Source organism: Canis lupus, chromosome 25 (genome assembly GCF_003254725.2).
Source record: "Canis lupus dingo isolate Sandy chromosome 25, ASM325472v2, whole genome shotgun sequence".
Lineage (NCBI taxonomy): Eukaryota > Metazoa > Chordata > Mammalia > Carnivora > Canidae > Canis > Canis lupus.
In genome coordinates this window covers 35,251,552-35,263,375 of record NC_064267.1, presented here as the reverse complement: position 1 = coordinate 35,263,375, position 11,824 = coordinate 35,251,552, and the positions used below count along the sequence as shown (strand labels likewise).

The following is an 11,824-nucleotide window of genomic DNA, read 5'->3' as shown; positions in this document are numbered from 1 at the left end:
CAGGCTTCTGCTCTACTCTTTTATCTCCCTCCCTCATCCTCAAAGTCCCTCCCACTCCCACCCTCCCCCACCCCCAGCTTTGGGGGGGAAAAACAAGTATCTCAACCCCTTGCCCAGCTTCAAATTTCTGCCCCTGGTCTGAGGGAGGGAGCCCCAGCTGGTGTGGGTCTTCCGGTGTCCACACTCCCTTCTGGCTGGCTGGTGTTCCAGGGACCAAACCAAAGGGCCAGAGCTGCCTGCCCCTGTCAGACTGGCCTCAGGATCTTCTCTCCTGGCCCAAACCACATCTGTCCACCGTCAAGTCCACAGAACGTCTCCTGGAACCTCAGAGGCACGATGCTAGTTCTGCTCTCCAGGCTTGCATCCTGTTCAGGCTGAGCTCCTGCTCATTTGTGTGAAGATCTGTGTCAGGCAGGAGCCCAGAGGCCTGTTCTTTCAAGGAAACCCTCCCAGACAGGGCAGGTGAGGCCGGCTTTTCAGAGGCTATAGAGGGCCTCTTACAGGAGGTGGACTCCCATGCTAGGGCTCTCCCAGGGCAGCTCTGGGAGCCACGGAACAGGGTTCACCAAAGTGTTCAGGGAAAGCAGTGGGGGAATAGGCAAGGGGATGAATGACCCATTGCGTGGCTCTGGCCTCCTGCCCTCTCCCAGGCCTGGAGCCTGGTTCACCCATCAGGACACACAGAGCCCCCACTTGGGGTTATACTGCTGGGCTTCTCCCTGGCCCTCCCCACACTCCCACTGGCCAAACCTAAAGTGGGCCAATGGGGAGATGGCCCTGCCTCTCTCCAGGATCCTTAGGCAGGGTCCCCAGAGGGTTGGAGCTCTTTGATGCCTGCACAGGCAGGTCAGCAGCCAGGCCCAAGTGCTCCTGTTCAGCTTCAGCTTCTCTTCATGCCAGAGAGATGGAGGAGGGTAGGGCTACCGTTCTCGTTGCTCGCTTTCTACACCCCGGGAGACGGGTGTAGGCATTGTGCACCCTCTCTGACAAATGAGAATGAGCCACTGAACTCGGGTCGCCCAGATAGTGACAGGAGACATCAGTTCACTTCTGGCTCCAGGTGGGCAGCAGGCGTTCACCATGGCCTCGTGACACAGGGTAGACAAATCCCTCACATCAAGTCACGTACAGTCTAGTGGAAACCAAAGCCACCAATAAAATGTCAGTTACTGTCCAGTGCTTCGGAGGAAGCGAAACAGGCTCCCTTCCAGGCTGGAGAAGTACCGTTGAGATCAGAGGAAGTGCCTCAAAGGAGAAGAGTGCCGAGCAGGGGGCGGCCGGCCTCGTGAGTAGCTGCCAGAAGGACCCTCGTAGGAGCAGAAGCCAAGAGTGCAAAAGGGCCTGAGGAAAGCGCAGGCTTGGAAGCCTGAACAAAAAGGAAGTTGCCATGATTCTAGTAATAAGGTGTTGGGAGTGATGTGCTGCTCCGAGTGCCTCACTACAGTAACCCGGTTTCTCAGGCCTGGAAAGTGAGGCACAGGGGGGCAAAACAACTCGCCCCCAAGGCCGCACAGCTAGTGGAGGAGCCAGGGTCCACCACCAGCTCTGGTCTTGAACCTCACAGCAGCCAGAGAGGTAGGACATCTCAGAAGCGGAAAGCAGGAGTGGGCATGACGTCCCCCGGGGAGCTGGGACCCTGGCAGGGGCGGGCCCCCAGCCAGCTCTAGCGAAGCAGGGATTCGCGGGGGGCACTTCCCTTTGCCTCCACCCAGCAGACCCGGCCCGGGGTCCACAACAGCTAACCAGCTGATTTAATCTCCAAGTGCTGGCAGGCAGTAGGGATCACAGGGCAAGGATGGAGGGCTCCCCGTATTGTAAGGGCCCCTGTGCCCTGCCCTGCCCAAGCCCCAGCCCCAGCCCTTCTGTTTTTCGACAGGAAAAGGGTGGGCTGGGGTCGAAGCAGGTGGTGACAAGTGGCAGGTCTGCAGGTGGTTTCTGCGGGCTCTGTGTCTGCACCAGCTGGGCTGTTAGAAGGAGCAGGCGTGAGACGCCTCAGCTGGGGGGTGTTGAACTTGGCACTGGGGGGTGAGGATTAACCAAGGCAACCCAGGCTACTTCTCACTTCCCTTACCACCTCCTGCCACCTCCCCCCATAAATGTTAATGAACCCGACCCTTCTGCCTCCCAGCTCCCTCTAGTCAAGGGAGAGAGTGGGTCAAAGTTGAGATAAACTGAATCTGGACCCATAAGGGGGTCTAGGCCCCTTGCCCCCACTCTTTTGGCACTTGATACTTTTCAGGGAGCGTCCACCTCAGTTGATGCTCGTGGTGGTGGCAGTTTTGACAGCATCAGTAATGGCCATTTCGTATTTATAAATTAGAAAGCTGACACCAGAGAAGTGAAGGGACTTGCGGTGGGTCACGCAGCCCGGAGAGGACAGGACCTGGGGATGGGGAGAAAAATCCATGGAACACTCTCCATGCTGCCTCGCCTCTTGGAGCCCAGCACTGGCCTTCCCATAGGGGTAAAGGAGCAAGCTGAGTCAGAAAGCCAGGCCTGCAGGTGCACAAATGGGAAGGGACAAGGAGCAGATGTCGCACCATGAAACTGGCTACCCAGCCATGCCCCAGAGCCCCCTGGCACAGGCCCCTGGCTGAGCCCCAAGGCCAAGCTTGACTGCTGGCATCTGTTACCATGGAGACCCAGGCCGGGCTGGGGGGCTGGCCAGTGACAACATGCCCCTCCCCCACCGACAGGAACCAGGCAGTCAGGCTCAAAGGGCAGAGGACTGGAGCCCAGACAGTGCGCTAGGTGGCACTCCCCACACCTGACGCTTGATTTAATTCCATCCCCCAGCTCACCTGCCCATCCCAAACTCCAAGCCTGAACTGTCCTTCCAGCACTTGCTCTCTCACCTGTCATCCCAGGACTGAGGGCCGGAGGGGGTTGCCTTGAGTCCCCCACCTGGGAGCTAGCAGCTGGCCAGACATGGGGGAGGTCACAGGCTCCCCAGGAGACAGAGCTGGAGCAAGCACCAACCACAGCGGAGACGGAGACGTAAATTCAGGAGCTTCCACAGAAGAGACAGAGTTTAAATTGGGCCCCAAAAGGAACAAATGTGGAAAATGGAAATGACCGGGCGAAAGCAGAGAAGCAGCTCAGGCTGGGGCATGCTCAGAAAATGATGAGCACTGGACTGGGAGTCTGGGCACCTGGTAGCTTGTCCGAGTCACGCCACTCACTCACTAGCTGCGAGACCCCCCTGGGCCTCACCAGTGGGTGAGGAGGCTGGACCAGATGCAGAATGTCTAAGACCCCTTCTGGTTCTGACACTATGATTCCAGTATGGTTCCAACCAACCCTGGACTCCCCCAGGGACAGGGCTACCACTGCACCCCCAGGCCAGTGCAGGCTCAACAGGGCCTTGAGCCCCTGCAGGGCGCTGGGGCGGAGCTGGGAGCCAGGTGCTGGGGCTGGACAGCTGGAGGTGGCCAGGAGGTGGCCTTGGGGCTGGTCTGTGGGGGGGGAGGGGTGGCAGACAATTTTGTGGATTGACGTAGCTCAGGAAGGTGAGAAGGAGGCTTGGAGGTGAGAGTTTCGCCCTCCTGCTCATCTCTTTAGGTAAATATATCCACAACCAGCATTTCCCCTTCTCTCTCCATCCTGGGGGCACTTAGACATCCGGGGAGCCCAGAGCTGATGTGTGAGCTCTGCTTCCCTACGCGGGGTGGAGGGGCTTCCCTCAGAGATCCCCCCCCAAAGCCAGAAGCACGAGCTCCCTTCTACAGTCACCATCACCCACCTTCCGTGGGGAAGGAACAGTTAGAGTTCCTGGTCACCAGCTTCCAGGACCTTGGTGACTGAAGCCTGGAGGGCATGCACACAGCAGACAGGCTCCAGAGAGACCCACGTGGAATAGAAAGAGCACTGACTTTAGGAACCTGGATCTACCTACCATTCACTAGCTGGGTCATTCTGAGCAAACTACATACCCCTGTGCCTCAGTTTCCTTCTCTGTCGAATGGGGTAATACCGGCAGGGCAGGACCAGGGGTCCTGTGAAGAGGCCGGTGGGCACTTCACTCCAGGCAGCTGCTGCTGCCGCCAGGCTGGGGTGGAGGCCCGGGGGGTGGCTGCTGCCCGGGCGGTGGATGGTGAGCGAGGCCCAGGACATAGGACGCCTTTGACGTCTGCTAGGTGCAGTCATCTCCTGCGGTCCTCCGACGTGAGGAGGCATCTCTCAGGAGGCATCTCTCAGAGAAAAAGGTCCCGGGCCCAGAGACAAGTAGTTGGTGCCAGTGCGCCAGTCTGTCTTTTCTGAGACGGCAGGCCAGCTTTCTGGATTCCTCGGGGTCCCTCCACAGCCCTACCTGCACCTTGTCCCCCATCCCTGGCCCCCAACCTGTTGCACCCACTATTTGCTGCCAGTCGGGACAGCCTTAACACCTCCATCCCGGTGGCCAGACAGCAGAGGGGGGGGCAAGGGGTGACAGAGGCAGTGGAAGCAGGCGCTCCTAGCCAAGCCCACCGCCTGCCCCCTGGAGGGAGGCTCCTCCTTTTAAGGCTGCTTCTGGGAATTTCCACCCCCAGAGCCAGACTCAGCAACCCCTGGCCCCGGAATGCTACCTGGCTCCCACTTGGGGAGGTGGGGCATCAGACCTGAGGGCAGGAGAAGCTGGCCCTGGGAGGGGAGGAGGGGCCCTCCAGTCCAGGTCTGAGGGTCAGGAAAAACCTGGGAGACCACAGGGGCAGCCTCCTTAGCCAGCAGCTCCATCCCCTGTGCTCGGGGAGCCCCCGCCAGCGGCTGCTTTGCCGGCTCACTGGCCGGGAAGGTGGACACCTCACACCTCAGTCTCCCAATTACGCCCTCCTCCCCCACTCCTCCTCCCCTCCCTTCTCTCCTCCTCCTCCCCTCTCTCTCCTCCTCTCCCCCCTGAAAACCTGTGGCTTGAAGAGACCTTGGCTTCTCTAGGACTCTACCCCTGGGGAACTGCCCATATCTGCTCCTGAGTTTGGGGGCAGGGGGGCAACCGCCCCAAGAAATCTCTCCGGCGATGGGAGCCACCCGCCTGCTGCCCAACCTCACTCTGTAAGTGCGCTGCCTCTCTGGGCCGAAGTTCTGTTGCCATTTCCAGCCTGGGGCAGACCTAATCTTACCGGGACTCCCACACGGAGGGGTGGGGGGGTGCGGGGGTGGTGGTGACTGGGTGCTCGCCCTGGGCTGACTGCTGGCACCCACACCAGCGCCTGCCTTGTCTTCCCACACAGGTGCCTGCAGCTACTGATTCTCTGCTGTCAAACCCAGGTAGGCGGGTGCCCCACCCCACTAGCTTCCCCCCATCTCTCCCACCCCACCCAGCTGGGGCGGGGGTAAGTCTCCTTTGGGCCGACAGAGCCAGGTTCTGGCCTCTCCCTGGACCCAGATGGTTTTTGAGGTGGAGGGGGGGAATGGTGTCAGCCTTTGGAGGCCAGAAGAAGGGGCTAAGGCAGGTTTGGGGGTTGACTGAGGTCTTTATCTGTCCTTCCTCCATGACCCTCCCTACTTGTCCTGGGGTATCTGCTTCTCTCTCCATCCCGCCACATGGGTTCCCCCAAAAGCTAAATGCATGGAGTCTGGAGTGAGAGGTACAGGGCCGAGGCTCTGGCTCAGGTGAGGCTTATACTTGGAGGTCCCTGAAAACCACTTGTGTGTCCACTGGCTACCCCAGTCCCCACAACAAGGATGTCCCCGGGGAGTCACCGTGCTGGGGATTGCGTGGGCAGTCAGATGCCCAGCCCAGGCGAGGTGACTCCTTACCTACAGGGCAATGAGGTCAAGCCCAGAGAGGTTTGTTTGGGACAAGATTCAGGGTTTGTATCTCCATACTCCCCCCACCCCGTGTCAGCCCCCCATGCACACATACCCCCACCCCAAGCCTCAGCCCCCTGTGCGAGGCTCGGTCCCTTTTTGTGATCCTCCATAAAAGTGCAGCTATTAAAATGCACTCGTCCAGAACCGCTCTGGGGAGAGATCGCTTGGCTTTCCCAGGCCAGAGGCCCGCTTCTCTTCATATCCAGTGGGGACTTTTTTTGAAGGTAAATGCCTTTTCTCTGGGAGAAGGAAAGGGGCTGCCTTTGAAGCAGTGGGGGGGTGGGAGAGAGAGAGACAACTCCCCCCCCTCCCTTCCCCCTTTTGCTCTAGCCCCCGTTCCAGGCCTTTTGCTTCACACATCCAGGGAGAGCAAGAAGAAAGCCCCCAGCCTGGCCGGGAGGGGGCCGGGGGTGGGCCCAACCTGTTCTGGAAGGGGAATTAGCACAATGGTGAGGCTGGCCGGGGCGTTTATGGCCTGGCTGAGGCCCCATTCAGGACTCAGGGAAGGTGGCAAAGCTGTCCTTTCCCCCTTGAAGTGCCCCCTCGCCCCCCCTGGAGGGGGGGCCGGCAGGCCGGACCATAGCCATGCTTGAGGGGCCGTCTGACAAGCAGCTGTCTGCAGCAGTGGAAGGGGAGGTGCCCCCGCAGCGGGAACATGAAAGGGACAGGCCAGGTCCCGCGGGGAGAGCGACTTGTGGGCTGTGGGCTGTGGGGGGGGCGTGGGGCTGCTTTTGTGCAGGGCCTGAAGGGGGACAAGGAGAGGAGGGGGCTTCGGGGGGGCCCTCCCTGCTCCTGACCTGGAACAGACAGCCAGAAGGAGGCTGCCCGCCAAGAGGGGCGGAGGGCCTGAACCTGGGCCAGGAGGCTGGGGGGCTGGGGCCAGGCCGACCCCACCGAGGGTCCCGGGCCAGCCAGACCCCACCCACTGGCAGGGAGGCAGGCCCCCACCCCAAATGCCTGCCTCAGGTTTTTCCAGGATGGGGTGCGGGGCACACTTTGCTGCTCTGAGGCTCCAGACCCTGCTCTCATAGGTGGGGGTCCCGGTGGCCACCCCAGCCTATGGCCTCTCTGGAGTCGGAAATGAGCAGTGACACACACGAAGGGTTAACCCTGAGCAGGTTACAGGGTCAGCCTGGAGCCAAGCACTCACCACCCCCTTCCTCAAAGCTGATCCTTCCTGCTCCTGCTCCTCCCTCCACAAAAGAGTGGCCTCCAACAGATGCTGATCTGGGCCCAGGTCGCCTAGGTGGCTGTGACTGGGCCTGGGATAAAGGTGGCCTTAGTGACGCGGGACAGAGGGAGTCTGGCCAGCAGGATCCAGTGGACAGAGAGACAGTTTAGTCTAGGGTTGAAGCTGTCACAAGCAGCTGAGAAATGTCATCTGGTCTGCACCTTACTGGAGAGAGAGGACAGGAAGTGGTCTGTTTTTCTCCCACTCAGTGTTGTAGATAGGGAAGGAGAGACTGGCCAGAGAAGGTACTCGTCCCGGCTTTGCACCACGTGTGGGTGGAACCGGGAAAGCACGGAGTGGGCAACAGCATCGCCCCCACTGGCCACGAGCCTCTGTTACATTGTGGCACAGGCTGGCGCCCATGGGGCCACTGCTGATGGCTCCTCTTGCTGTGCAGCCTCAACCTCCCTGACTCCTAGACCAGGAAGGAACAGGGAAAGGGGGGCGGGCTTCTCTGAGGGCCCTGAGCACCCAGAGTTGAGGGGCAGGGGGAAGCCAGGCAGGAGCTCAGGATTCCACAGTTAGTGCTGAAAAGAAATACCTGGGAGGTGGGGGGGGAAACTTGCAGGAACCCAAACAATGCTCCCTATAATGCTCCCCGGTAAGCCTAACAGGTCAGCTGCTGTGTGCGCATGTGTGTTTGTGCATGCGTGCGCGTGTTTGCGCCTATGCCAGGCATGGGATCCTTCAAGGCCAGTGGGGAGGATGAAGGAGAAATCCGGTTGTCCTGGCGAATGGAGTCAAGACCCTGGCGTTCTGGAGAAGAGACTAGCTCCAATCCTAGAGGCACAACAGGGCTTCTGTCTCTAATTAGCTGGGTCACCCGGGGCACCTCCTCCATAGAACACAGAAATTGGGTACCATAACTATGAAGGTTCCTTCCAGCAACCAGAGTCACGATTCCAGGTCTACACTCGACCACCAAGTGTCCCCCAAGCCTGGGCAGATGGAGAGCCAAGAGATCATGACTGGCTCACCCACTGGCCTGGGAAGATCATGGCCATAGATACCCTTCCCCTGCACCTCTGCTTCCCAGGACAAATGGCCTGCCTCTATTACACTCACCTCCACACCCCTCTCCCCTGGATGGACCCGTGGTGGTGTCACCCAAAGCAAATTGACACTATTTTTCCCTTGGTAACCGCAAAGGGGGAGAATCACCCGTCTCCTAATTTTAACCAGTACGTGAGGGACCAGGGCGCCATGACCGACCAGCTGAGCCGGCGGCAGATCCGTGAGTACCAGCTCTACAGCCGGACCAGTGGCAAGCACGTGCAGGTCACCGGGCGTCGCATCTCTGCCACCGCGGAGGACGGCAACAAGTTTGGTGAGACCCAGCCCTCACCAGAGGCCACTCACACCACCGGCCAGCCTAACCTGGTCCATCCCCAGATCCTGGGCCAGGGCAGGGCCGAGTGGGAGAGCAGGGAGAGGCTTCTTGGAGGAGGGCCTCCCGGTGCCCCCCACCCAAGTTCGGAGGTCAGGCTGGTTGGGGGGGGGGGCCCTGCCACAGCCCTGAGCTGGCATCCCCGATGGACAGAGGTCTCTCTCCCCCTCCCCCATCATAGCCAAACTCATAGTGGAGACGGACACGTTTGGAAGCCGTGTGCGCATCAAGGGTGCTGAGAGTGAGAAATACATCTGTATGAACAAGAGGGGCAAGCTCATTGGAAAGGTGAGACCTGGGAGCAAAAGGGGGGGGCAGTGGCTGAATGAATCGATCTCACTGCGTGCCCCACAGCACCCCACTCTCCTCTACTGGGCCCAAGCCAGGACTGCTTCTCCTCACCCCCCAACACTCAGCCACTCTCTGTTTTTTCCATTTAAATGAGTCCCAGTGGGTCTAGAAGTCCTCTGAGGACACTTACTGATCCATGAGGCTCTTTGGCTCTGATTTATGGGGTATGCCCCCAACATCAACGAGTCAGCACTGTAGCACCTCCGTGATACTGCAGCCCCCTGTGTTGAGGGTTAACTGCTGATCAGGGCTGCGAGTGTGCATCTAGAGGAGGCCACAAGCTCCCCCGAGGTCACTGGGTCCACAGGATCCCCCACCAGGACAAGGTACACTAACTGCCCACTCGTGTAACCGCCTGCTAGTGTGACTACTCCGCAGTGGCAGGTCCGGCCCTGTCGTGTAGAGAGAGTCCCATTTCCTTTAGCATTTGTCAATCCTGGCTTCCGATTCTGGCTGTTCTCACCAAATATTTGCTAGTTTTGGTCAAGCCTCAGTCTTCCCATCTATGAAAATGGACATAGTGTCAAGGTTATCGATAGGGTCAAACGGGGGGCTGTGTGGCTCCTGACAGTCTCTATTCTGTACACATTTGCCCCTTCATCAAAGACTGTTGCCTCCTTTCCCTGCACCCAGCAGTACCATTTGCCCATATTGAGGAGCATTCCTGTGGCCCGAGTGCCCACGGGGTGGGCACTGAGCTGCAGAATAACCTTGGTCTTGATGCCACGTCCCAGGAGCCAGGCTCAGCATAGCTAAACACTGCCAAAGCCCGCATTCAAGTTCAGATCTGACTCCACGCAACGCTTGCTCCTTTCTCCCACCTTGGCCTCTTCAAAAAGGGCACCCTTCTCACCAGGCCATCTCACCTGGGCCTACAGCTCCTGTCACTCCCTCCTTGGTCCTACAAGACGGGTCCAAAAGGCAGATGAGCCAGACAGGCCGGGTGGACAAACTGCCCCCCCTCTCCCCCCTTCCCCCACCACAGCCCAGCGGGAAGAGCAAGGACTGCGTGTTCACGGAGATCGTGCTGGAGAACAACTACACCGCCTTCCAGAATGCGCGGCACGAGGGCTGGTTCATGGCCTTCACGAGGCAGGGCCGGCCGCGCCAGGCGTCTCGCAGCCGCCAGAACCAGCGAGAGGCCCACTTCATCAAGCGCCTTTACCAGGGCCAGCTGCCCTTCCCCAACCACGCCGAGAGGCAGAAGCAGTTCGAGTTCGTGGGCTCGGCCCCCACCCGCCGGACCAAGCGCACGCGGAGGCCACAGCCCCTGACGTAGTCAGGGACACAGGGGGCAGCGGCCCCTCACCAGCCTTCCCATCCCCTTCCCTTCCTAATCCCAAGACTGGGCTGGGGTGGAGGGAAGGGAACCGGAGCCCCCCAAGGGGGACCCTGAGGACCAAGGAGCAGCAGCGAGGCCTCAAGCTGGATGGGGCGGGACTGTCACAGACCAGGGCTGGGGCCTCAGGGCAGCCGCCCCAGACCCGACAGGGGGGTGGAGGTTGGGGCAGACCCCCGGGGCCAGGAGCTGCAGCGGGACGGGACTCGGGCTCCCCGAAGCAGGTGGACAGGGCAGCAGATTCCGGGCCTTGGCACACGCCGCCTGGAGGAGGCCCTCTTTAAACCCTGCCTGCGGAGTCTTCCTCAGTCTGCCCCCAGCCTCCAAATCCCTCCTGGCCAGACTGTAGGAAGGGACTTGTCTGTGTGTGTGTTTCAGGAAAAAAAAAAAAAAAAAAAAGAAAAGAAAAAGGGAAGAGAGAGAGAGGAAAAAAAAAAAAAGAGGGATGGTCATTTTTCACATTCCAGCACCCAGGCCTGCACCCCCATCCCCAACTTGGAGCCCCAGAATAAAACCATTTTCCTGCAAACGGGTCATCTGAAGGCGGAGTGGAGGGATCCAAGGCGCGCAGGAGCTGCCTCCCCGGGAGGCGCGGGGCCGGGCGCGCCCGGCAGGTGCAGGGGCGGCGAGGGGCGCCCGGGCACGCGGGCGTGGGTGGCCCGGGAGGGCCCGGGAGGGCCGGGGAAGGCCCCGCACCTGCGCCGCCGAGGCTGGCGGCCCCTCCCTCCGCGCGGGCTCCGGTTTCCTGGCTGCGCGGCGCGTCCCGAGCTACCTGTTGGGGCGACGCAGACCCGAGCCCGCGGGCCGGGCGGGGGGGGGCGGGGGAGCAGCAGGCCCCGCACCGAGCCCCGCCGACGCCGCAGCCTCCGCCGGCAGCCGGATCGCAGCGTCGCGGTGAGGCCGGGGGAGGGGGGGAGGGGGGAGGGGAGGGGCCGGCGGGCGGGCGGAAGGGGGACGGGGGCGAGAATGCGTCCTCTTGTTCCCTGGGTCCCCGCGGGGGGCGGGGGCGGGGGCCACACCTGAGGGGAAGTCGCAATTAGGGGCGGCGGGCCCGGGGGAGGGGGGAGGGGGAGGGCGCCCCCGCCGCCGGCTTCTCGGGTGGGCCTTCCCAGACGCCTCCAGGTGTGCTTTTGGGGAGTGGAACCAAGAGGCCATAAAGCCGCCCCTTCCCTCCTCTGCGCCGGCTCTTAATCTCGCGGAGGGGAAAGCCCTTCCCAGCAGGGCTCCCCCCACCCCCGCCTCCAGGCCGCTCTTCTGGGGCTGGACAACCTCACCCACCCCCCGGCCTCAGTTTCCCCTTCTTCTTCCTTCTGGGAAGTTGTCGGAGGGAAGTATCATGGAGAGAGCGGAAGAAGGATAAAGACCTCCCTGCTCCCCACTTTCCCCAAGAATGGCCTAAAAATAGAGACCGAATGGGAAGTTAGGGAGGAGCCTGGTTTCGTCAGAACGGGAGGTGGGTGAAGCCGCAGTCCTAGGCGGTGGCGGTGGGGGTGGGGTGGGGGGGTCCCTCTTCTCCCCTCCCCTCCCCTCTCCTCCCTCTCCTCTGCTGGTGCTGGAGCAGCCTGACACCCCCAACCCTGGGCAATTGAGAAGCCAGTAGCCAAGAGGGAGGTCCCCCGGGCCCCAGGACAGACATTCTCCCCCGGCTTGTCATAATTGCTTTGCACCAGGTTGCTTTCCTCCCCCCCCCCCCACCCCATCACAAAGAGCCCTAATCCTGGTGAAG

At 61.0% G+C, this 11,824-nt stretch overlaps 1 protein-coding gene across 2 annotated transcripts; it reads left to right on the top strand.

Annotated features, from left to right (window-relative positions):
• The first annotated feature begins 4 nt into the window (after window positions 1–4).
• Window positions 5–10,617, top strand: FGF17 (fibroblast growth factor 17). Of its 2 annotated transcripts, none has more exons than XM_035717345.2 (5): window positions 5–5,028; window positions 5,208–5,244; window positions 8,204–8,348; window positions 8,590–8,696; window positions 9,745–10,617. In XM_035717345.2, the coding sequence occupies exons 1-5, from the start codon at window positions 4,994–4,996 to the stop codon at window positions 10,036–10,038; spliced, it is 618 nt and encodes a 205-aa protein (XP_035573238.1). In that variant the 5' UTR covers window positions 5–4,993; the 3' UTR covers window positions 10,039–10,617. The 2 variants fall into 2 exon arrangements, with proteins under 2 accessions (XP_035573238.1, XP_025318971.1); XM_025463186.3 differs by having other exon boundaries at window positions 8,171–8,348.
• The last annotated feature ends 1,207 nt before the right edge of the window (window positions 10,618–11,824 follow it).

Excerpts from the sequence above, each read along its gene's own strand:
- FGF17 (XM_025463186.3), top strand. The coding sequence starts at position 4,994 with ATGGGAGCCACCCGCCTGCTGCCCAACCTCACTCT. Across the intron at positions 5,245-8,170 it reads TTCTCTGCTGTCAAACCCAG|GGGGAGAATCACCCGTCTCC; the intron begins GTAGGCGGGTGC and ends GTAACCGCAAAG. Across the intron at positions 8,697-9,744 it reads GGGGCAAGCTCATTGGAAAG|CCCAGCGGGAAGAGCAAGGA; the intron begins GTGAGACCTGGG and ends CCCCCACCACAG.